Genomic DNA, 26,886 nt, shown 5'->3' on the forward strand with positions numbered 1-26,886 from the left:
CAAAAAAAAAAAAAAAAAAAAAAAAAAAAAAAAAAAAAGAATCTGTGTAATTCGTCATATTAATAGTGAAGAAAAGAAAACTATAAGATTGTTTTAATTGAAGACAGAATCCAAAATCCATTCCTGCTAAAAAACTATTTCAAGCTAGGAATAAAAAGGAACTTCCTCTACCCGATGAAGGGTATTTATGAAAAACTGTTGCCTAACATCATACTTAATGGTAAAAGACCGAGTGCTTTCCTTCTAAGATAAGGAAGCAGGGGCATCTGTTCATCATCACTGCTATTCAGCATTGTAGTGAAGTTCTAGCCAGTTCATTAAGGCAAGAAAATGAAGTAAAAGGCAACCCTGTTTGAAAGGAGGATGTGAGACTGTCATTATTCACAGGCAATATGATTATCTATGCAGAAAATCCTATGAAATCTATACAAATGTTACAAACTGAGCTTAGCAAGGTTATAAGATACTAAGATATAAGATCAGTATACAAGAATTAATTGTATTTATAGTTATAAGCAATGTACAGTGGGAAACTGAAAAAAATGATAAAACATCAAAAAATGAAAAACTTAGGATACATTTGGTAGAAGTGTAAGACTTTTACTCTAAAAACTTTAACTATCACTGAGAGAAATTTAAAGAGCCCTAAGTAAATGGAGAGGTATACTGTGTTCATGGATCAGAAAACTCAAAACTGTTAAGATGCCATGTGTGCTCAAACTGTGGTATTGATTCCAGTTCCAATCAAAATTTCTGCAGGCTTTTTTTTCTTCCTTTCAGATAATACCAAGCTTATTCTAAAACATATAAGTAAAGGCAGAAGACCTCAAATGGTCATAACTCACAAAAAGAAGAAAAAAAGTTGAAGAAATTGCACTAACTGATTTCATGACTTACTGCTATAAAACTCTAGTAATCAGTACTGCATATGTGATATTGGTGTGTAGATAAACATGTACATCAATGGGAAGTGGAGTCCAGACACAGACACACAGATGTGTTAAACTGATTTTTGCTCAAGGTATTTTTGAGGACAGTGTAATTTTCCTAAACAAGGTATTAGGACAATTTGGTAGCCATGTGCAGATAAATGAACCTCAATGCTTACCTCCTACCATGTACAAAAATAACTCAAAATTGGCCAAGAACTAAATGTAAAAGGTAAAACTATAAAACATCTAGAAGAAAACAGCAACAAACCTTAGAGACTTTGATTTTGGTAAAAGTTTCTTAAATACAGCACAATAAGCACAAACTATGAAGGAAAAAAAATCAGTTGGGCTTTAGCACAATTAAAAACTTTTCCTTTTCAAAATATACTGAAAAAAAATGAAAAACCAAACCACAGATGTGGAAAAAATATTTGTAAAACATACATCCAACAAGGAACTATTATCTAGAATAATAACAATTAAAACCAGAACCAAAACCTCTTATAAGACACACAACACAATTAAAAGCGGGCAAAAGATTTGAATGGACACTTCACTGAAGAAGACATGTGTATGGCAGATAAGCACATTAATTAATACCCATCATTAGTCTTTAGTGAAACGGAAATTAAAACCACAATGAGATTACACAACACATCCATAAGAATGACTGAAATTTAAAGGAGTAACTGTAGCAAGTTTTGACTAGGATATGGAAGAACTGAAACTCTCATATACCACTAGGGGGAATATTAAAAGGAACAACCTCTTTGGAACATGATTTATTATTTCTTTCCTTTCTTTTGGAGACAGTCTTGCTTTGTCTCCTCTAAGCTGGAGTGCAGTGGTACAATCATAGCTCACTGCAGCCTTAACTCCTGGGTTCAAGTGATTCTCCTGCTTCAGCCTCCTGAGTAGAGTAGCTGGGACTACAGACACCACCATGTCTTTTTTTTTTTTTTTTTTTTTTTGAGACAGAGTCATGCTCTGTCGCCCAGGCTGGAGTACAATGGCGCGATCTCGGCTCACTGCAACCTCTGCCTCCTGGGTTCAAACGATTCTCCTGCCTCAGCCTCCTGAGTATCTGGGACTACAGGTGTGTGCCACCACGCCTGGCTAATTTTTGTATTTTTAGTAGAGATGGGGTTTCACCATGTTGGTCAGGCTGGTCTCAAACTCTTGACCTCAGGTGACCCACCCACCTTGGCCTCCCAAAGTGCTGGATTACAGGTGTGTCTTTTTTTAATTTTTATTTTTGTAGAGACAGGGTCTCGCTGTGTTGTCCAGGCTGGTCTTGAACTCCCAGGCTTAAGCGATCCTCCTACCTTGGCCCTCCAAAGTGCTGGGATTCCAGGTGTGAGCCCCTGCACTCTGCCAGCAGTTTCTTAGAAAGCTAAACATACACCTAGCGTATGATCCAGCCATTCCACTTCTAGGTGGAATGACAGTATGTGCCTGTGAGGAATGAAAGTAATTTCCTCCACGTGAATGTTCCCAGCTTTATTTGTGATAGTGCAAGATTAAAAATGACCTTTATCTTAAGGAACATGTTTGTTTTATTCTAGTTCCTTTGCAGACATCTTTATGCTCATTTTTGCTAAAGCTCTTATCTCACCGGAGTGTGTCTAATGTCTAATCTGTCTTTCTGTCACTGTGGAAGGTAACCGCTTTAGTTCCCACCCTTCTAAGTGCTGCAGGAGGGGAGTTGAGAGGGCTAGGTTCTGATCTCAGCTCTTGACACCTTGGACTGACCAGGCACTTCTTGAGACCTCAGTGTTCTCCACTGGCAATTGTAGGCATTAAATTATATGTATTCTTTCATGAATGTTTTTGAGCACATGCTGTGTACCAGGCACTAGTTTAGGTTCTGACAACACAATGGAGAAAACGGGCCGTGGTCCCTGCCCTCATGAAGCCAGTTTGTGTTAATTTGCTATGGGCTGGACATGGTCTTAGGTTTTGAGAGGACAGCCCATGTTGTCATCTTGAGGAATTTATAAATTCATAGGAAATAGAGACAAAAATAAGTTAAAAGACAAAACTATAATTGTAAAACCTGTTATGAAGGTAACAATATCAGAGAAGACCCCCACTTTAGGCAGGCTGTCAGAGGAGGTGGCACTTCAGTTAAGATTTAAAGGCAGGAAGAGAATAGGTGCATGCTGTGTCCTGGTCGTCTCTGCTCTCAAAAGTCTGGACTGAACATAAGACTGATTTGATTTCTTCAGTCGTAGACATCTCTAAATGATAATAGCTTCATGGGGCCATCTGTTCTTTACCTCACGGCTTTCTTCAGGGAGTTTCATTGTCTGATTCAGGAAATAAAAATGGCAATACATTAAATGGAATTAATTCTCCTTTCTGATGTTTAATGAATACTTCTTTGGCCCATAATTCACAAATGATTGAGACAGAAGAAGAATAAAATGAAGTGTGTATACTCTTGTAAGCCTAAGCCAGAGGTTTCAAATTGGTGTCTGGCAGGGCAATTCCTGCCTCCAGAGAGGTTTCTTTTGGCCCATAGTGTTTTAAAAGTCAAGAAATTTCACCTAAGCCCTAGACTTGTAGCACTGCCATTTAAATCTTTAAGTGTGGCCACTCCAGGCTCATGTTCCTACAGCACTGATCAGTCAGCACTGACTGGCAGAGCCCCCTTTGATGGGCGCGTGCTCTCAGATCCCATTGCCCTTCCTTGTTTGACCTGCTTCACTCACCTGTTGTCACCTGTCTGGCCCCCGGGTAAATTTATTTGACTATGAATCATCTCAGGGTTTTTTTGTTTTGTTTTGTTTTGTTTTGTTCTGTGTTTAAATATCTCTGCCTGGGACCAGCCTACTGTGAATTGGATCCACTCGTGCCAGGCTGGGTGATTCTGACATGTAGCCGGGTGAGGACCACACTCCTAGGACCGTAGCACTGGCTGGAAATGTACTTTTGTTAACAGCATTCACCACTGGAGCACACGCTGTCATGAGTGGGCAGCTCCTCTTTCACTCTGTTCCTGGAATACCTGCTAGTAGGTGCTTTAAATGCTTGTAACATAAATGAATAAATTCTATTTTAATTTGATATGTATTTGACCTTGAAAAAGCATTTTTAAAAACCCCACATTTCCTGACCAGGTGCTCATGCCTGTAATCCCAGCACTTTGGGGGTGAGGTGGGAGGACTGCTTGAGCCCAGGAATTTTAGATCAGCCTGGACAACCTAGTGAAACCCATCTCTATTTAAAAAAAAAAAAATGCCGGGACTATGGGCATGGTGCTGAGTGCCTGTGGTCCCAGCTACTTGGGAGGCTCAGGTGGGAGGATCGCTTGAGCCCAGAAGGTCAAGGCTGCTGTGAGCATAATCACGCCCCTGCACTCCAGCCTGGGCAACAGAGCAAGACCTTGTCTCAAAAAACCTTCACATTTCCTCATTTAGATATGTGGATTTTTTGGTTTGTTTTTAGTTTTCTTTAGTAGATAGCACATTCATGTGGTTTTAAGATCAAAATGTAAAAAGGAATATAGTGAAAAGTCTCCTTTCCCCTTCTGGTCCCTGTCTGACCAGTGCACCACCCCCTGCCCTCCCTACCCCCAGTCAGCAAGTACAGGCAAATCCAACCATAAATTCTCATTTCATCTCCTTTTTACTCAAAAGGTAGCATCCTAAAAATAATGTTCTGTCATATCTCTTTAGCCTTGACATAACTTGAAGATGTTATCATGTTAGTAGAGAGCTTCCTTCTTTTTCTTTTAACAGTTGAAAAGTACTTTTCATTGTTTGGGCATATTATGATTTACTTAACAAGTACCTAATTGAAGGACATTTGGACTTCTCCTAACATTTTCTGCTGTGAGCAATGCTGCAGTTAATACCCTTCTATGAATGTCATTTTACACGCACACGTGTGCATACTATAATTCTATGATAATAAATTTCTGGCAGGGCACAGTAGCTCACGCCTGTAATCCCAGCACTTTGGGAGGCCAAGACAGGCAGATTGCTTAGGTTCAGGAGTTTGAGACCAGCCTGGACAACATGACAAAACCCCGTCTCTACAAAAAAATTCAAAAAATAGCTGGGCGTGATGGCATGCACTTGTAATCCCAGCTACCTGGGGGGTTGACGCAGGGGGATCACTTGAATCTGGGAGGTCAAGGCTGCAGTGAGCCATGTTTGCACCACTACACTCCAGTCTGGGCAACAAAATGAGACCCTGTCTCAATCAATTAATAAATTCATTCATTCACTCATTCATTCTGAAGTGGAATGACTAGGTGAAGGAGTATATGCATATATAATTTTTATACACACACACACACACACACACACACACACACACACACATTTCTCTGTTAGGTGTTGTACCAGCAGATCTTATTAATTAAAATTAGTACTGGCATTTGGAATATGTTTTTAAAAGAATATTTACTGTGTTTTGTTTTGTTGTCTTTGCAGAGTTAGAGGAGTTATTTATTGGTTATATGAATTTTGGTAAGAGTAGTAAGATTGTTCCAGGTCATTGGTTTCCACTAACGGTCAAAGACCCATAAGGGGTTCTCAGATTCATATGCTAAACAAACATCAGCTATATATATATGTCTCACACAAGTGTATTAGTATATATTCTAACTATACATAGATACTGTTGTCTTTAATGAAATTAAAAATTCTTTTAATAGTGTTACTAAAGTCTTAGTTCAAATAGTAACAGCTCAACATCTTGTCAATAACTCTAATATTTTAGATGGTGATATGCTTTGTCCGTATCCCTACCCAAATCTTGTCTTGCATTGTAGCTCCCATAATCCCCACCTGTCAGGGGAGGGACCTGGTGGGAGGTAATTGAATCATGGGGGTGGGTTTTTCCCGTGCTGTTCTTATGATAGTGAATAAGTGTCGTGAGATTGATGGTTTTATAAAGGGCAGCTCCCATGCACAAACCCTCTTGCCTGGCCATGTTAGATGTGCCTTTGCTCCTCTTTCACTTTCTGCCATGATTGTGAGGCCTCCCCAGTCCATTAAACATTTTTTTAAATAGATTACATAGTCTTGGGTATTTCTTTATAGCCGTATGAAAATGAACTAATATAGATGGCCCTTGGATTTCGGTGATGTATTCGTCCTGTGTTCTATCAGTTTTTTCAAAGTAACTTAGTCTGTAGATAGAGAAGAGTAGAACCAAAAGACTGTACATATTCCATGAATGTCTATTTGCTTATTGTGTAATAAAAATAATCTTTCTCTTGTAGATGTCCCTTTAAGGACCAGCCTGCCACCACCATTCAGAAATTATAAATATGGTAACCATTTTTTTATTCTTTTAAACTATATATTAATACAATTTTGCATTAGTTTGTTACAAACATATTTTGTTTTCAAAAATGAATTGACTATCTGTAAATAAAAACCAATTTGGAAGTTTATTTAGAAATATAGGAATGCTAGTATGTTGCGCAAATGAATTGTAATAGTAAGGAAGTGACATATTTGCAAAGAATAGCATGTTTGGCAAAACTATGTTTAAAATGAGTTTCTCTGCCAGATAATTAGAAAAGGAAAATGATTGAAGACTAAGAATTAAAAGAAGGGATTTAACATTTTAAATGCCAGTAATTTGAGCATGTTATATCGTAGTTTTATATGTTACAATTGATGATTTAAAAATGGAGTAATAAGGCAAGAAGCTAGATGTCATTCATTATTTGTTATAAAGATGGCACAGTTGTTAACCTTCAGCAGAGGGACACTTACCAATCTTTGAATTTGAGACTTCACTTGAAAGGTATGATGCACCTAATACATATTTCTGTTAATTGATGCAGACATTTTAAAGTATAAATTTTTTATTACCTTAGATTATTTTTTTGGAGTGGCTTTTCATTCTGTTCTCATTTGATAGAACAACTTATGACCTAAAATCCTTTGAAATCACAATCTTCACCGTGTGTATGCATTTTAATATCCAGAAACTAATTGTAAGGTTATAAGGGGTAGTGAAGCAGAAGTTGAAGGCACTGAGTGGAAAGTACTTTGATTTATTGGGCTTAAAGAATTTACATACTCAATATTGAATAAGAGAAAGGAATAAAAAGGATGATTAAGGTAAATATGAAACTTCTCAATTGTGGCTTTCAAGGCTTTCAAAATACAATGTCTTGAAATATAGCCTTAAACTTGAATCAACTTACAGATGCCATTTTAAATTAGAATAGTTACATATGGTTTCCTTTTTCATGGTGTGTGTGTGTGTGTGTGTGTGTGTGTCTATATGTCTATGTGCAAAGCTGTGTTCCATGGAAGTTCTTTTGAAAGAAATTTTAGATAATGAAAGCGTTAGAATATCCAAGTTGCTAAGCATTATTGTGGTAGATAATGTACCTTTTAGGCTATTCTATCTTATTAACATCCTTCTGTCCTAGTATTTCTATACTGTTCAGATGAATTGGCAGAAAAAATGAATACATTTATCTGTGAAGAAATTCTAGAACCACTCAAGTTTTCGTAGACTTCAAGTGGCTTTGTCTGAACTTGGCTCTTTAACAATCTTCTGCTTTCTGTTGAACAAGGAAGGCTGCAGTGTTATTTTCGCCTGTCATTGTCATCCGAGATTGCCACCTCACAGTCTGAGATTGCCACCTCACAGTCTGCGGGACAGAGCACTTTGTTGGGTGTTAGGGAGTGGAAAGAGTGTGGAGTCAAATTTCAGTTTTGCCTGTTACTGTCTCCCTGCCTTTTGGCAAAGGGCTGGTTCTCTCTGCCACCAAGAGCCTGAGATTTCTTAGAGCCTTCCTCCCATTTAATTGGCATCCACATCTATTACTGATTTACCACGCATGCTACTTATCTTAAATCCCTATCGCCTAGATATGACGCATGAGGGCACACAAAAATGTAGTTGTTGTACAGTGTGGGCTGCTCATCCCTCTCTGTTTCGTAAAGCTGAGTGTGATGCTGCACAAATACAAGATGATATTTTTGTGAGGTTGCTTTCCTCAAGGAATTTGTATTTAGAAAACAATGCCCATAGGTGTTGTTTGTGATCATTATGAGGATGATTTGAAAGAAGCAAGAACAAGGGAAGTAACTTATTCAACACAGAAAGGGACAGTAATACATCTCTTTGCTGCTTTGTCATTTCTCCTTTCTTACCCACTCCTCAGGTCACACCCCTTTCTGTTGGAGAGAAAAATCTGGCAAAAACTTCTCTTCAAAACATTTCTTTTTGTGCTAAATATGTAGCCATTTAGTTGTGTGTTTGCCAAACCTATTAGAGCAGCAGGATTTCTAGTTGAAAGGCTCATTAGCAAAATATATAGAACAGGATTAATATTTAGTAAGGTCAGACTATAGTTTTGCAGGTTGATTGCAACAGACTTTGAGCTCCTGTTATTTAAAAAATTACTATTGGCTTCTCTCACTTGTCTCAAATAATAAACTTATCTACAGTAAGAAAAAGAGCATGATAGGTAATTCAGAATACTAGATAAGCTGAAAGTCAGCTTTGTTTATTTTCTTACACACATTTTAAGCTTATTTTTAGCAATTACGGTTTATTTACATCCCTAATATGTACATTTTACTTAGGTTAGATTTATTTTTATTTCTTAGGAATACAGAGTTATAGTCTGAGGATTATGTTGACCTTGTATAAAAAGTTACAAGACCGGGTGCAGTGACTCATGCCTGTAATCCCAGCACTTTGGAAGCCAAGGAGGACGGATCACCTGAGGTCAGGAGTTCGAGACCTGGCCAACATGGTGAAACCCTGTCTTTACTAAAAATACAAAATTAGCCGGGCGTGGTGGCGGGCGCCTGTAATCCCAGCTACTCGGGAGGCTGAGGCAGGAGAGTTGCTTGAACTTGGGAGGTGGAGCTTGTAGTCAGCCAAGATAGTGCTGCTGTACTCTAGCCAGGGTGACAGAGCAAGACTTTGTCTCAAAAAAAAAAATAAATAAATAAAAAATAAAGAATTGCAATAGATAACTGAAAGATGACTATTTAAAATAATGGGCAAATTCAGAGTGCTAGTTCTTATCTCGATAGCCACCTTATTCTGTATTATTAGAACATAGTTAAATAAGATCTGTTTTAAAAATAGATCCTTTCATTTCCTGTCACTGTTGGAATTCCTTGTTACAACGTGATTGATAGAAATGAGTTTTAGTGTAAGGTTGGGAGTTTATTCAGTAATACATTGTAATCATAATGCATTCATTAAATGGTTAAATAAAAATGAGTGAAGAATTGGAAACTTTCTGAATTTCAACCTGTTGAATGGCTGCGTAGATTATGTAATTAAGGGCTGATTGTTGCTGAATTAGAATTTTACCCAAGTGTGGAGAAGTTACTTACTGGAAATGCACAGTGTAGCCTGACTTCAAGATAAACAAATTAAGGAGTGAAGCTGGGTTTGAATAGAGCAGATTACATGGTGTGAGCCTGTGCAGTATTTGCAAACCAAGAGGCAGATATTGATATTCTTGGGGCATTAGCAGCCTTGTTCCGATTACCTGTGGTCCTAGATACAGTGTTTGAATTCTGAGAGTGGCAACACCTGTGTCATCATTTGCTCTCATCATTGTATCTCGTCTGAGTAGATTTTTTTGAACTGCTTTTGCTAATGTTTATTTTAAGACTTTTTTTTTTTTTACATTATTTGCTAATCCTGGTCTGTAGTGATTCCAAAAAACAAGATACAGTAATGTGATTTGCTTGTCTTCCATTCTAAGAGAAAATGTGCTGAGTTGACATAAAGTTCTGACACACACTGCTGTGTGTCTAAAGACCAAGGCTTTAAAAGATAAAGATCTTTTACTTCAATTTTAATGATCTACAAAAGTAATTTTTCTTTTACTATATAGTATATTTCTAAGTGAGTCTGGTTATAAAACAAGGACTTACATTTCTCAATTTCATAGCCACCCTCCAATCATTTTAATAATTTGAAAAGAAGTTTAGAATAAACTGTGTAAAAAGATAACTTGCTTTTTTCTTTCAGATACACTAAAGATTATTCATCAAGCGCATAAATCAAAGGTATGTTCCACAGGTACACTATCTGGCACATAGCAAGTAATCAATGTTGGTTGAATTTGTGAATAAGTGAATGAATACCTGTACATCTAAAATATTTCTCATTATAATAGCGCTTTTTATTTTATAGGTACCCTTTCTACTGCCTTGGCTTTTTCATTGAAGAAAAATAAGCTATTTCCCTGTTAGTAGTAGGTCCTTTTTAAAAAAGTGTTAATTAAAAAAAAAGTATACCATATTTTGTTTATCAGGCACACATTTAGCATAAAATAAGCATAAAACTTGGAAAAGTAAATTCAGTTTACAGATAAAAGAAACTGCTTATTATCTGGCAATCCAGTGTCTTTTATTTTCTTAATTCTGTACCAGAACAAAAGGGCCAGAAGCAAACACAAATAATTCACTTGTTCTGATTTGATTCTTGCTGGGTATAAGAGAAGGCACAGAACCGTGGCTCTGGGAGCACACCTTTTAGCTCTACCAAGGCCACGGCCTGCAATACTGACGTTGTCTTGCCTTTCCCAAAGAGAGCTGTTTATGTATGGGTTTGTTGCATGTTTATATTTCTGTTTTTTTACTTTTTTGGAGTAACATTTTTATGAAGCCACAATCAAAGAATTATCAGACAGAGTGATTTTTTTCCTCTTTAATCTCAGTGGCCTTCTATAGAGTCCTCTTTAAAGCAGTAATCTTACTGTATTATATAAACTACTCAAGAACAAGATATTATTTGTCATATTCCAATACCTGGCACAATGCCTGGCTCATAGTAGTTTTTCCGTAACAATTTTTGAATGAAGTACTTATGAATTCATTTTATTTCATTGTCTTCTGTTGTCGTAATTGTACTTCATACACTCAATCACCTTTCAGATAAATGGGTATCACAGATCACAAGAAAATGGCATGAGGGTATGTCTGTTGACCATTGATTGATAACTGCTTTAAAGTTTATTTATTTATTTATTTATTTATTTATTTATTTATTTATTTATTTTGAGACGGAGTCTCGCTCTGTCACCCAGGCGGGAGTGCAGTGGCCGGATCTCAGCTCACTGCAAGCTCCGCCTCCCGGGTTCATGCCATTCTCCTGCCTCAGCCTCCTGAGTAGCTGGGACTACAGGCGCCCACCACCTCGCCCGGCTAGTTGTTTGTATTTTTTAGTAGAGACGGGGTTTCACCGGGTTAGCCAGGATGGTCTCGATCTCCTGACCTGGTGATCCGCCCGTCTCGGCCTCCCAAAGTGCTGGCTTGAGCCACCGCGCCCGGCCTAAAATTTATTTAAAAATTTTTTTGTGGCTTAAAACAGCACACGTTTATTCTCCCACAATTCTGGAGGTCAGAAGTCCAAAATCAGTTTCACTGAGCAAAAGTTAAGGGTTTAGTAGGGTTGGTTCCTTCTAGTAACTTTATTTTTTATACCAAGGATTGTATATGCCAGTTTTACAATATCCGTTGTGAAATGCCTCAAAATGTCATGCTCACATGTGTCTGGGGGCTGTGATATGGAATCTGCCCCTTTGATTGGTACTAGAATATAGGGCCACCGTATTTGGACTTCGTCCAATTTCCCTCTTTGGGGACAGGAATGTTTTCAACCTCATTCCTAAAATGTAGAGAATAGGAAATGTCCTATTTTATATTTTTATATATTATATACAATATATTTAAAATACAAATATAAATATAAAATAAAGTTAAAACAATATGCTCTTTGAAAAGGTTGTAAAGCAAAGTGAGTCCCCATTCTCCATTCATTGCTGCATGTTTTACATTGTTTGGCTTTTCATATGCTCATGTTTCCAAAAAGGAGTAAGTAGTAAATTATTCCTTTATCTTAGTGAAGACATAGTTCATCGTGTTCAAATTATCAGTATTATAACATTTTTAGAAATCTGGAAATTATCCTGTCATTGGAAGACAAAACAATCTTAGAATTGTTACTTATATTTAAGACATATGTTTCACACTGGCAGGTTCTAGTTATAAAATTAGGGCTTGTCTTTACAGTTGAACAATGTATTTGTTTAAGGGAGGATTTCCAAAACAATTAAGTCACTTAGAGTGCTTCTGGAATCTAGCTTTATAAACTTTCATCCAAATCATAACAATGCTAGTTAAGATGCCCTGGGGATGGTTCTGCAAGTTTCTACTTCAACTTTTCTAAGGGAAGAGGTCAATATATTTTCACAGATACAGTTTTAAAACTTCAAAGAAACTTTATCCACATGTCCTCATTTGTGCCTTATCCAGCTCACAGTCATTTTTCTCATTTCCAAGTTATTGTTGTCCTTTCATTTTCTATTCCCCATCTGCGGGGCCTGTGGCATTGCTGGCCTGGCCTGTCAGTGTTCCAACTCAGCTATAATTTTAATTTCCTTCATCAGCCAAAAGGAGAGACTTCTAAATAATTCTGTTGTCTTAATGAACTCATTCATAAAAGGCATTTTTCCCATTTCCCTAGTTTTCTGGACTTAGAGACTTTCCTAATTGCAGTTACTACATATCCTCAGAAATTTCTTCCCATTCCAACAATAAAAAGACTGACTGGATACCTTCCCACCATAGCCTCGTGTGTGTGTGTGTGTGTGTGTGTGTGTGTGTGTGTATTATGGATGTAATCAGTGGTCTGTTTATAAAGTTAGAATAATTTCTATTAAAGATATTGCAATAACTTTAATTTCCATTTTATATGTGGAAGTCATATCCTGGAATAAACTTTATAAGAAATGTGCAGGGTCTTTAAAAAGAAAACTTAAAATGCTGCTGTCCTTCCTCACCCCTCACCACACACACACTTGAAAATATGAATCTAAGCTCTGGGATTAATTTTTCAGACCCATTAAAGTGAACTCCTCTCAAGATCTGTGCATTTTATAGTGTGAAATTGTACTTCAACTTAACAACAAAACAAAACCTGCTATGAGAGTTCCAAAATAAGACTTAAACAGAAATGCTTAGGATATTTTGGATAGGAAGATACAACAGCACAAAATCAATTCTCTCAATTTACATATTTAATGCTGCCCCAATAACACACAATACTTGTGTTTATATGTAAACTAAATAAGCTGATTTGAAAATTAGTATGTAAAAAATACGAATAATCAGGAGAACTCTGAAAAAGAGAAATGAGAGTAATTAGCTCTAACATATAAGACATGTTATAAAACTATAGTAATTAGAACAGTATGGCACTATCACATGAACTGGTAGTTTAAGGGCACAGAATTAAAAGAAAATAGACCCCAATGTGGAAATTGAATGTATGGTAAATATGGCATTTCAAGTTTGTAAAGAAAAGATGGCGGATTCAATAAATAGTACTTGAATAACTGCATAAACATCTAAAAAGCAGCTAAGTTGAATCTGCGTATTTTTCTTTATGCCAAAATAAATACCCCTTGGATTAAAAAATTAAACCCATAGATGAGGATAGAGATGAAACAGATGGAACATGACTTGATAATTTGTTCAAGTTAGGTCCTGGGTACAGGGCAGGGGGTTTATTACACTATTCTGTATCTATTGTATATTTGAAATTCTCCATGATGAAAAATTCAAAAAATGAAATTCATGAAAATATTTGAAAAGAACGTGGAATTTTAAAAATCTTGGAGTGAAGAAGGTCTTTCTAAATATGACAGAAAACTGAGAAACAATGAGACTGATACATTTTACTTCATTCACTAACTTATTTATTCCAAGAAAATTCATTTAACACCTTCTATGTAAAAAAAACAAAACAAACAAACAAAAAAAACACTGAGAAAAAGCAAGGAACAAATAAAAAGTGGGGGAAATTTTTCTAACTTACAGAAAAGGCTGAATTCCTTAGCATATGAAGATACTCTAGACTCTACAACTCTATTGGATAAATTAGCCTACAACTCCATCAAAAAATAGAAAATATTCAGAACTTTGAGCATAATAAAATACAAATTAAGACTATACTTAATCCACACCTGTCAGATTGGCAAGGATCAGAAGGCTTTGCTAACACACTGTGTTGGGAGAGTATGGGAAATAGGGCCTCTCAGTGGTCCCAGTCCTCTCTGGAGAACTAGATAGCTGGTGGATGGGGATTGGGAGGAGACTGACTTTTCACTTCCTATTCATATGTGCTTGGAGAACTTTGTATAATGAGTTATTATACAAAGAATAAAAAAAAAATTATTCTTTTTTTTTTTTTTTGGAACAGAGTCTTACTTTGTTGCTCAGGCTGGAGTGCAGTGGCATGAACACAGCTCACTGCAAACTCTACCTCCCAGGATCAAGATATCTTCCTGCTTCAGCCTCCTGAGTATCTGGGACTATAGATGTGTGCCACCACACCCAGCTAATTAAATAAAACTTTTTTTTTTTTTGTAGAGATGGGGTCTTGCCATCCCGCTCAGGCTGGTCTCAAACTCCTGGGCTCAAACAGTCCTCCTGCCTTGGCCTCCCAAAGTGCTGGGATTACAGACTGTATTATCTATTCTAAAATGATTTTTTGAGTAAAGTATTTTTTCTTTTAATGTGTGTGCTCTGGAGTTTAAGCCCCTGTGCTCTGCAGTGAATGAGGTCCATGAACCCTGCATGGCGTGGGCTTCGGATTTGGCTGCTGAGAGGCCTTTCCATTGACTCTCTGTCTCAGCTGTATTCTAGAAATAGAATATGTTGCTAAACAGGTGTGTTCTGGTTGACAAGTGGTGCTGTGTGACACTAGTGGTCATCTCTTTGTGCTATTTAGAGGCAGATAGCAACTTTAAATTTTTCACTTGCATTTATGGAGTCTCGCTGGATTTGTAAATATCACTGGAGAGCACTCTTGTTTACCCCCACCCCAAATCACATAGAGAAATATTCCAATTAATGTGACATGGAACCAAATTTTTTTAGCTTGGGCAAGGTTTTTAGATATGTGGACTTATGGCCATTTGAAGTATACTTGTGGCCAGGTGTGGTGGCTCATGCCTGTAATCCCAGAATTTTGGGAGGCCAAGGTGGGAGGATCACTTGACTTCAGGAGTTCGAGATGAGCCTGGGCAATATAGTGAGACCCCGTCTCTACTAAAAACAACAAAAAAATTAGGCTTGGTGGCACATGTATGCAGTCCCAGCTACTCAGGAGGCTGGAGATGGGAGGATTGCTTGAGCCTTGGAGACTGAGGCTGTAGTGAGCCATAATCATGCCACTGCACTCCAGCCTAGGTGACAGAGTGAGACCCTGTCTCAAAAAACAAAACAAAAGAAGCAAGTATACTTGCTTCTCTCAGAAGTCAGACTGGCCAGAGCTGGAAGCTCTGCTCTGTCGCTGACCAGGTTAGGATGGCAGGAGAAGATGATGATGATGCAGCAGCAGAACAGTGACAGCTAAGAGAGAGTGCTCACCCTGTGGCTGGCAGTGCTGAGGATTTATATGCTCCATCCTGTCACCCTTACCACAGGTGATGGGGAAGGAGCCCTCTCCTCCCCTTTTCTACCGACGAGGAAATCGAGTCCTAGAGAGGTCGTGTAGCTTGTTGAGAACACACAGCTGAGTACTGGTGGAGTCTGGATTTGCATCCTGATCTGACTTCATTGCCACGCCACAGGACTCTCCCCAGTGCTTTACGTGGTGCCTGCGCTTGGCAGGACCTCACTGTGCCTCTGTTCACTGCCTTCATTACGGCCTGGGGAGTGGAATCTACTTAGATTATTGCTGTGCTCAAAGTTTTTGAGTCTTTGAGAAGTCTCACCGAACACACCCATGTAAGTACTGATAAAATGCAGATTTTCTTTTTCTTTTTTTTTTTTAGACAAATGAACTTGTGTTGAGTTTGGAAGATGATGACAGACTCCTGCTGAAAGAAGACAGCACTCTGAAAGCAGCTGGGATCGGTGAGGAAGGGGGCCTTGTGTTGCTGGAGGGGAAACACTACCCTGGCCTATGCTGAGGCCTGGCTGATAGTATTTGGATAACTCACTGGAAAGTAAATGCTGCCGTTGGCCCCCCTGACACTGCCCGGTAACTGCTGAGAGGAGGAGGATGAGAATGATGTGCATTCCGATCTCTTGACTGAGGGCAGTAGATGTCTGCTCTCCAAATATGCAGAATATAAATGGCTCTTTTCAGAAGGTATGCTCAGAATTCTCCTGAGGGGCCATTTAAGGGACGAGTTGTTAGTACCATGTCTCCTTACTCTTATCATTGTCACTTGAGCCGATGGTTGGAGAGAAATGGGCATAGTAAGAACTAATGAGGAATAATGCAATGCGTTGTTGTTGGTATCACATGCAGTGTGGTTTCTGATGGTCTTCCGAATCACTCAGGGCCCACCGAGGCATGGAATTTAAAATAGGAGCCTGATGTGTGCAGCTGAAAAGTACCTGATTGGGCCTTCGAGCCTAGAATGTGCATTGGTTTTATTCTAAATAAACGTTATGTGACATATTTTGTGACCATTAGATGTCACTGTTATTCTACGTATATGTACACCTAAAGCTGATCTGGCAGGAGGGGAAGTGGAGATTGTCAGGGAGGTCTGAGTGGTTAAAGGCAGTGTGCCCCTGATACACCTCTGCGGTTGGTGACTGATGCAGTGTCACAAGCCATGCTTCTTCTTAATTATTTATTAATTAATTTATTTTTTGAGACAGAGTCTCACTGTGTCGCCCAGGCTGGAGTGCAGTGGTCCGATCTTGGCTTACTGCAACCTCCATTTCCCGGGTTCAAGCAATTCTCCTGCCTCAGCTTCCTGAGTAGCTGAGACCACAGGTGCGCACCACCACGCTTGGCTAATTTTTGTGTTTTTTTAGTGGAGACATGGTTTCACTATATTGGCCAGACTGGTCTCGAATTTCTAACCTCAGGCGATCTGCCTGCCTCAGCCTCACATTGTTCATAATTATTTATATGCACTTGTTAAGGAACACGTTTAGTAAGGTGCACATTGGGAGCCTGGATTTTTTTTTTTTTAATGAGTATTATTTTTAGTTACTTTAATCACGTATATCAGGAATTTACTTCTGATTGATTCATGTGACTAGCATGAATTCCTGACATAGATCTGAGTTAAACAGGATCTTAAATAGCATGTTGTGAAATCTTAGACTTGATTTCTCTGTTGTCATCTACAATATTTGCTAGAATATTCTTGTCTTTCCATGTTATGAATATGTAAGGTTGTTATTTTGAAGAGTGATTTTAAATTTGGCATTTGTTTCTTTAAATGCTATTATATTATTGTAGCAGGTGGCACCTTTGTGATTGGGGCATGTAGCACCTAGAAGGTAGCCCTGTTTGTTGTTAAAGCATGAAGCATAATGAATATTACAGACTGATATTGATGGGGGTATTGACAGAGAGCTCCATGGAAAACACTGGAAAATCCAAAAACTAAAAAAAAGGTAATATTTCACAGGATGATAAAGTTGACATTTCAAAGAAGTGAGGAAATAATGATTTAGCCAGAAAATTATGTGAAGCCCATTGCCAAAGCATTCAGGAAAATAAAATTCAAACTCTTATCTCATCTCTGTTTTTATTACAAAATAAGTTATAGATGGGTTAAATGTTATAATGTAAAAAAATTTTTAAAAAAGAAAGTGTAGTTCAATAATTTCATAATCTTGGGAAGGAGAAGAGCTTTCCAAGCATGAGCTCAAAGACAGAAGCCATAAAGGGGGATAAGTGATAGATTTGACTATGTAAAAACTAAAAACTGTAAACAGAGTTAAAGGAGAAACTTTGAAAAATATTTGCAGCATATACAACAGATAAAAAAAGTTGTTAGCCTGGGGTCGGACGTGGTGACTCATGCCTGTAATCCCAGCATTTTGGGAGGCTAATGCGGGAGGATCACTTGAGGTCAGGAATTCGAGACCAGCTTGGCCAATGTGGTGAAACCCCATCTTCACTAAAAATACAAAAATTAGTCAGGCATGGTGGCACACGCCTGTAATCATAGCCACTTGGGAGGCTGAGGTGGGAGAATGGTTTGTACCTGGAAGGTAGAGGGTACAGTGAGCTGAGATTATGCCACTGCACTCCAGCACAGCACTCCAGCCTGGGCAACAGAGTGAGACTCTGTCTCAAAAAAATAAAAAAGAAAAAAGAAAAAAAGAAAAAAAGAAAAAAAGAAGACGTTATTAGCCTGCCTTTATAAAGAACCCTTGTAATTACTGTGAAAAAGAGAAATTCTACTGATGGAAGAAATAACTCACATATAAAAAATAGCTCCTTCTCATTAGGAGAGAATGAGGACTTACTAGAAATGAGTACATAGATACTGTTTTATGTAGTAGAGTCCAGTGTTAAGACTCTAGTCTGGGGCTGGGTGCCATGGCTCACGCCTGTAATCCTAGCAGTTTGGGATGCCAGGCTAGTGGATCACTTGAGGCCAGGAGCTCTAGATTAGCCTGCACAACATAGTGAGACCTCATCTCTATAAAAATAAAAATTAGAGTCTAGAGCCAGAGTGCTTGGGTCCAAATCCTGATTCTGTCTTTTACTGTCTAGGTGACCTTGGACAGCAGCAATTATTATAAGATTAGCAGACATGAAAAAAGTGGCATTGTCCAAGGGAGTTCAAGGTGTAGGAAAAATGGAGAGTCTTATACCATCGTCAGGAATGAATATGACCTCGAATTTTCTGTGGGTCAGTTTGACCAATAAGACTTTCCCAAGTTTGAATTTCAGTGATACTTGTTTCTAAGCCAACAGGGACAAGTTGTGACGTTGTGATAGGTCTTCAAGGGGGTGGTGGGGTTAGCCCTGACCTTCCCTTGTATGTGAAGCACTGATGTAGAGCTTGATTTATTGAATAGAAATAGAACATGCTGTGTGGTACCTTTATGGTTTGGGTTTTGTTTTTGTTTTTGTTTTTGTTTTTGTTTTGAGACCAGAGTCTCACTCTGTCACCCATGCTGGAGTACAGTGGCACAATCTTGACTCACTGCAGCCTCCACCTCCTGGGTTCGAGCAATTCTCCTGCCTCAGCTTCCTGAGTAGCTGGGATTACAGGTGTGTACCACCACGCCCAGCTAATTTTTGTATTTTTTAGTAGAGACAGGGTTTCGCCATATTGGCCAGGCTGGTCTCAAACTCCTGACCTCAGGTGATCCACCTGCCTTGGCCTCCCAAAGTTCTGGGATTACAGGTGTGAGCCACTGTGCCCGACCCCATTCTTATTTTAAAATGTTTAAAATATACATGTAAGATTATTGTTTATGTGTATATGGAGAAAAGATCATATGCCAAAATTATAGAAATGGTTTCTTGAGGTGGTGGCATTGCCGGTAATTGATATTCTCCTTTGTAATTAAAGGACCTTTTTTTTTTTTTAAGTATAAACCCATGAAGTTGGGGAAAGTCAGTTAGAATGAAGGCTGTGCATTTTGCTTGCTTTCTGGCCTTCTGTAAGCCACTTATCATCTCTGAAACTCTATTTTGTTTTCTGTAAAAATAGGAAGAATGAAACCTATTCTAGAAGGCTGTCATAAGGGTTGTGTAAAACAATGAAGGCATCGGGAGTGATGTGTGTAAAAGGCCCTCAAGAACAACTGCTTTGTCTGGAAACCGTCCTGGAGGAGGCAATTGGCAAATGTTTTGACTTTACTAAAATATTGAGTTGTTGGTCTTGTGATTAATTTCAAACCGACTTATGTAATGAACCATCTGTAAAGGTGAGAAGCAAATCGCTCTTTTTGTCCTCTTACTTTAAGGCTATTGGTCCTGGATTAGAGTCAGATTCTTTTCCCAGATTCTCCACTCGTTTCAGGGTGGTATGAGGACTCCAAACGTCCCTCCTAACTCCAGCAAGCCAGCAGCCCTGGGCTCAGGGTGATTTGGGTCCCTGCAGGGAGCGATTTTCTCTTTGTTATCTAGAGTGGTGTTGCTGTGCTCTTGGGGACAAGCTGAGGTTATACCTGGGGAAGGAGATGAGGATACCTGGAAAGCAACAAAAAATTCTAAGTGAGAACTGAGTTGTGAAAATGATACTTAAAATGTGATTTTTTTTTTTTTTTTTTTTAAGACAGACCTCACTCTGTCGCCCAGGCTAGAGTGCAGTGGTGCGATCTCGGCTTACTGCAACCTCCGCCTCCCAGGTTCAAGTGATTCTCCTGCCTCAGCCTCTGAGTAGCTGGGATTATAGGCATGCACCACGCCCGTCTAATTTTTGCATTTTTAGTAGGGATGGGGTTTCACCATGTTGGCCAGGCTGGTCTTGAACTCCTGACCTCAAGTGATCCGCCCGCCTCGGCCTCCCAAAGTGCTGGGATTACAGGCGTGAGTCACTGCGCCCGGCCTGAAATATGTGATTTTTCTAGGGAATTTTCCCTCTCTCAGTGCCATGTTTGATGAGATTTTTAAGAGGTTTAAGAGAAGAATTCGAAGTCATCTCTGCCTCCCCCTTTTCACCACCTGATCTTGCTGTAGAGCCGTCACTCTGCGGCCACAGCCCGTTGCCATGGAATAATACCAGGGTAACAAATTTATCATTAGGACTTTTCTGCAGTAGTCATGAAAAGAAAAGAAAGGCTGCAGGTGGGGAAATTAGGGAAAAAAAATGTTTGAAGATTTCTTTTCTCACGGAGAAATTCTCTAGTTCATCCTTTGGCTTTTTCTCTGCAGTGCAGATCCCGATGGAACATTCTACACCTGACGTCAGTGGAAGTTTTTGCTTGTGGACTCAGTACGGAAAACACGTACTTAAAAGAGATTTGCTCAGTAGAAGCAAGAAGAGACTTTTACCTAGAAATGTTACTTATAATTTAAAGATTGTTTTTACCTTGTTGTCAGCAGTTGTAGTTTTATGGACTAATTCCCCTAAGTAATAAATTTACTTGTAAGGGTTTTTTTTTTTTTTTTTGGAAGTGTTATTTTCTCTCTTTCATTTTGCTACATTCTACTACTGTTGTCTTTGGAATCTGGTCTGGTTTAAGAGAGAAATTGTGACTGGGTAACTCTTCCAAAGCCAGTTGTGTTTCATTGGAAATATTTTAAAACAAGATACAGTGGCCAAACTGTAAGTGTTTATCTGAGGGAAGCATTCTCGGCAAGCCAGGTCTTGTAATAATTCCAAAACTCCCTCGTGGTTTGTTTTCATTTTGCGTGTCACTTCTGTCATCTGCCCCCAACCAGATCCCTGTCGTTCACGCCTCGCCTCTTTGGGTGATCTTGTCTGTACAGCTAATATTGTGGGATTCTGTGGCTCCCCCTTTTCTTTCAGGATCATGTTTGATTTGTGTGTCCTTAAGGTGTGGGTCCCCTTCCCTTTCTTCTTCTGGGTAGCAATATTTTAGGTCATGCGTGTTTTCTTCCTTCGACAGTATGTTATGGTGGCCGTTTTTCACTCTTACATAGAAACAGTGATAGTCTGGTTACTCGGTAATGTGGGTGTTGGACTCGGGAAACTGGGGGTTTCCAGAAGCAAGACTTAGAGTGAACCTCTGTGGAGTGCTTTCCTTTTTACCTCCCCACACCATGGTGGAAATTACAGACATGTACCCAGTCTAGCAAAGACTGAGATTTTTTTTTTTTTTGGCTAGTTGTTTTCTTCAAACTGTAGTTTGAAATCTTCTCTGCCAGCAGATCTAAAACAATATTTGAAGCAAGCCACGAAATAAAAGGCACAGCACTTGGGACCTCTGTTGGTGGTGAAAACTTAGAAATATAACTCAGCTGCGAACACAGCTTTGAATGATTTGTAGATGAGGATTTTGTGACATTTGGGAGGATAGGTGATACTCCTCAAGTGGGAGAGAGGGGGAAACTTCGTCCTTTTGGTCTCAGATTGCCACAGAAGCCACACCTCACCCTTCATGTATTTTTTTGGTCAACAGTCTGTGGTTATTGTCACAAGGCAGCCTCCCTGATCGTGGATTTTCTGTACCACAAAGTCAGTGTGCCTGTCTCAGGCTCCTTTTTCCAGACAACAGGGGCTGCGCCTCATATTACATTGGTGCTGACTAGCACAAGGCTGGGGACTCAGAACATATGGATAAATCCTTGTTGATGATGAGTTTATTGAGATAAATTAGTTGAAGAGTTTAAATACATTGCATTTAATTTTTCTTGGGATTTTACACTTAAAATTGATCTTATATTCTTTCATTTAAAGTCATTATCATTATGTTCCTTTTAAAGTTGTGTATGTCTGTCTGGAAGCATTATAAAATTATTAATTTTATATCCAAAGTTTGAAAGCCCTGGCTTGTGTTTATTTCATTAAACTTGAACATCAGTATTAAAATGATCCTACAAATGTATTTGGAGGGTTCTCTGTTTCATTTGATAGTAAGACGAAGGGATGAAGTGGCAGTGTATTTATTGGATTTTAGATTGCACATTCATTTCAGATTCCCATGCCAAGGCACTCTGCACCTGACTGCACTGCCGCCTGCAGCACATTTAATTTAAAATCAGGTGCCCTGGGGGACCAGCACAAGGTAGACTTCCGGAGGGTTCATCCCCAGCCAGTTTTAAAGGAGCCATTTTAAATAGTATTTGGGAAGCAGGAATTTAAGGGATAATGGTGGAAAGAGTAATTATGTAGAGGTCTTAAAAATCATTTATAATTGGTTTTCACGTAAATTGGCAAATGAATTTGCAGTATAAGTCCCTGAATTCATTCTCTCAAACATTTTCCACAGAGTTTTACAGATATAAGAAAACATCATATTCTACTTCTGCTTAAGGACCACATTACTAAAATTTAAAACCCATTTAATGTTTTACTTTTGAATGTTCAGAGTAAATTTTAATTTGTGTGTTTTCTGGTTTGTTAAGGGTGAAGAAATTTTTAAGTCAACCTGAAGTATTATAGTTTAACCCATTTGTTTACCTAGATTTCCTGAAAAAAAAGTACAGTCATCTGAAAATAAAATCTTTACACTGCAGATTCTCATTCGGAGTCTACATTATGAGAGCTAGCATAAATGCCCTATGTAAATAAATGGATTGATGTTTAAGTTAACTGGACCCAGGAGAACCTATGTGTCAAAACAGAACTGCTTAGTCCTTGCTTCCCATCAGCTTCTCTGAACCTACTATTGCTGAAGAGCCACACAACATATTAGTTTCTCAGAAGGGGTTCAGATAAATGTCAACTGCAGTAAGTGAAAATTGTAATTACAGTTAGTGTGGATTGAGCAAAGTGCTGTGTGGGCAAAGCACTGTGTAAAGTTCTGTATGTAAATAGCACATCACAGATAAAACCTTGCTCTGTGATTATTAAGAACAGGGTGTCTTTTGCTCATTTTCCATTAGAAGGTTGATTAGAATCACTTGCAAATTATATAAGTCTTCCTCTGGGCATGCTTCCCTTCAAAAAAGGAAACCCCAGGAGCTTTTTGTATAAAGGATAGATTTCCAAATATCTTTGAATATTGAAGTTTTTGAAGCTCCCTTTCTTGATTTTCTTTTTCCCACTGATTCCAAGTGTGGAGTCTTTTTACCTATTCTTTTAGATGCCACTTTCTTGTAAAATTTAACTGTACCTTAACTTACTGTTTGCACAGGGTGCATCTTTTCACAGCCCCTCCTTATTGATCTCCAGTTTCTCTCTGCTGTATTCCCCACAGGCTCCTTGTCATGCGAGGCTGCAATCTGATTTTCATCTCCTCAGATTAAATTTAATCTTGAAGATATAGTAAGGACTGGAATGAGGATCTGTGACTATGGCTGGCTTTATTTTCTTCTTTTGACACTTGTTTATTTTCTGTAATGAGCATGGGTAGCTTATGATTAACAAACATTAAATTTGATATTCTTGAAAACAGCAAAAACATTTTTAATGAAATGGCATGCTAATCTCATTAATTTCATTGTTTTGTGATAAAGTCTAATGATGAGATGAGAGCTGTAAACTAAGAGACCAGTAGTAATCCTTGGCACCCTTTCTTATTATCCTATTTATTTGACTTGGAGAGTTTTACTTGTCTGTTTTTAGAGAGTATGTTAATTGAGTACTCAGTATTCATTACGAATAATCTTGACTGTTTTCTTGTGAAGATTCTGAAGGCCCTTTTGCTCTTTCTGTAAAAGCCAAGCAGACTGTATTAACTTCTGCTTTAATTTAAAAAACGAATGTGGAACTTGTTGGCACAACACCTTAAAGAATTGCATGTTTAATAATTGGAAGGCTTTCCATCAGATTTGTCTCTAGCCTGAATTAATAATGTTGCTGACTTACTGTTTTAGAAGACGCAGTCCTTGACCTGCTAGGTTGAAAGAATTGTGACTGCTCTGAACCTTCATGGGTCCTTTAGCAGTGCCATCTCCCCTGTGAATAATTAGAGGTATTTGAAGGTATTGAGGTAGCAGCCAATTTGTGTCTTTCACTTTGCATATTGTTGAAGCCGCATGAATTAATCATAAGCAGGGCAAAAAATTAACTTCTTCAGACACATATTTTGATGGGTCATGAGGGAGAATGTAAAGTGATCTGTAAAATATTCTACTGATCCTCTAAGTATTAAATTATTATACCTACAGGCTAATTTCAGGGGGGAAAAAGAGTTTTCCCTCCCCTTCCTTCAGTACCTGAGTAGCATATTTGAGAAAAAAAATCAAGGTTTTTTATTTCCTAGCACTGTAAAGAGTACTACAAATGAGCAATTTTATGATTTCCTGAAAACCAGATTCTTGCATTAACTCTTGATTTTAATTTTTGGGTTTTTTTTTTTTTTTTTTTTACTTTTAAATCATTTGAGCTTTCAATTCTTAAAACCTCACCTGAAACTTCCTATTGATTTGGTAAAATTCATTGCCAACCCAACAAATAACTCATCTTTTTTACTTTAGGCATCTGAAGCTATTCTAAAATACCGAATCAAAGTCATATGGATTTCCATACTTGTTTAAAATTTAGATTTACATTGAAATCTTGTTTTCTATTTTCTGTTTTTTTTCAGCCAGTGAAACTGAAATTGCATTCTTCTGTGAAGAAGATTATGAGAACTACAAAGCTAATCCCATTTCATCCTGGTGAAAACATCTCGAGGGCTTCCTTTTTGCATACCTGTATTAAGCTTTCTATTCCACTGCTGAGTTTGTGAAATTGACAAACAAATCTTAAAAAATTAATCCCAGGCTCTACTCTTTGAGCTAAAATCTGGTGATTTCTTTCTCTTTAGGTCTTTCTTTCCTTCCCTCTTTCTTTTTCGTTGTTGTTGTAAAATAATATATTACGAGAAAAACATTTGATTTTTTTAAAGGGAAATAAATTGTTATTAAAAATTATCGTGGAATATTGATTCTTAAATTATCATTTATTTTCTAAAATTAGGAATTATTTTGGTGACTTGCATGTTGAGTTCCTTAAAAAGATTGTAAGACTAAGATCATACTGTTTATTTTATATTTTTTCTGTAGTTTCTAATTAGAGCAACTGTTACTATCTGTGGCTACCAGAAATTCTGAATTTCTTGACCCTCATGGCTACCTTTTAGCTCAGGGTGTGTGATACATACCACCGTATGTGCAACTGAATTGTGTATATTTTAGGGAGGTTTTATGATGTAGGAAGGTTACTTTTTTTTTTTTTTTTAAAGTATCGCAGCCTATACAAGTAATGTTGCTGATTTTTTTTTTTTTCTTTTCTTTCTTGAGCTGTGTTTTCCATCTTTAGGAGCAAACTGTCATAGAACCAAATTCATTTATTTAGAGAGAGGAAGTAGCAGGATGCTTGCACTTCTGGAAGAAAATTGTTCATTGAGAACAAGTCTATGTCCTGGAAGATACATTCCTTCTAAATAATATAATACTTGTGGTTCCTGATCATGGCTGACCATCAGCACGTGAGGAGTTATTATTTCATAGGCCTTTCAGTCAGCCTGCGTTTAATCAGAACTCCTGGAGAGCTTAGCTGGCCCTGCCATTGCTCCCTGAGTCCTGGAGGGCTTAGCTGGCCCTGCCATTGCTCCCTGAGTGCTGGAGGGCTTAGACAGCCTTGCCATTGCTCCCTGAGTTCCGGAGAGCTTAGCTAGCTCTGCCATTGCTCCCTGAGTCCTGGAGAGCTTAGCTGGCTCTGCCATTGCTCCTTGAGTCCTAGAGAACTTAGCCAGCTCTGCCATTGCTCCCTGAGTCCTCAGAGTTGCCAGGAGGGCAAATTGGTTTCATTATGACCACGTGTAACTTAAGAAAACCTATTATTTTTTAAAAATAAACTTTGAAAGTCTGATTAACATGATTAGAAGATGCTTTGCTTTATTGAAAAAGTTAATAGGGTCTTCTTTAAAACAGAAATTCTATTTATTTTACTCATTATTTCATTCAGGAGCAAAGTGTTGAATACACAGATGACATAGCTATTGGGGGAGTTAATAAAGAAGAAAATAAGACCCAGTTTTTGCCTCAGTAAATGGAGAAAGACATAGTACAATCAAACGATTTTAAGAATAGCAGAAAAGCTGCCATCAGAGCATTGTTGACAGAAATTAGTTCTGTGGTTTTTGTTGGTTTTTTTTGTTTGTTTGTTTCTTTGTTTTTAGAAGTACCAGTTGAGCTGTGTCTTAGAAGATTGAATAGGAATTTTTGCTTAGAAGAAAAGAAGGGAAGGGCTTACTGGAGGAGGGAGTAGCATACACAAAGGCAAAGAAAGAGCTTGAGGTTTCAGGAGAAAGCACAAATTTTAGTGTCCCTGACTTTTATAGGTGGTGCAACTTAATGATGTTTAGACCTAACAGTGGTACAAAAGCAATAGGCATTCAGTAGAAACTGTACACTGAGTACCCATAGAACCATTATGTTTTCCACTTTCAGTGCAGTATTCAATAAATTACATGAAATATTTAATACTTTACAATAAAGTAGGCTTTGTGATAGATGATTTTGCCCAACTGTAGTCTAATGTAAATGTTCTGAGCATATGTAAGGTAGATTAAGCTAAGCTGCAGTGTTTGGTAGGTTAGGTGTATTAAATGCATTTTTCACTTATATTTTCAACCAACAATGAGTTTATTGGGAC

The 26,886-nt window shown here is 38.1% G+C and overlaps 1 protein-coding gene across 3 annotated transcripts in view; it reads left to right on the forward strand.

Moving 5' to 3' along the window:
• The window catches only part of LOC112617111 (UPF0538 protein C2orf76 homolog), a 57,517-nt gene extending 32,357 nt beyond the window's left edge, over nucleotides 1–25,160 (forward strand). For 2 of the 3 annotated variants that reach the window (XM_025373828.1, XM_025373829.1), the window contains 4 exons: nucleotides 6,169–6,219; nucleotides 9,918–9,955; nucleotides 15,733–15,814; nucleotides 24,833–25,160. In XM_025373828.1, the coding sequence (XP_025229613.1) occupies nucleotides 6,169–6,219; nucleotides 9,918–9,955; nucleotides 15,733–15,814; nucleotides 24,833–24,909 (248 nt within the window). In that variant the 3' untranslated portion in view covers nucleotides 24,910–25,160. The remainder of the gene's footprint in view (nucleotides 1–6,168; nucleotides 6,220–9,917; nucleotides 9,956–15,732; nucleotides 15,815–24,832) is intronic. The other variant, XM_025373830.1, reaches the window with a different exon arrangement.
• Nucleotides 25,161–26,886: the final 1,726 nt, after the last annotated feature.

Source organism: Theropithecus gelada, unplaced genomic scaffold (genome assembly GCF_003255815.1).
Source record: "Theropithecus gelada isolate Dixy unplaced genomic scaffold, Tgel_1.0 HiC_scaffold_15883, whole genome shotgun sequence".
In the NCBI taxonomy this organism is placed as follows: Eukaryota; Metazoa; Chordata; class Mammalia; order Primates; family Cercopithecidae; genus Theropithecus; species Theropithecus gelada.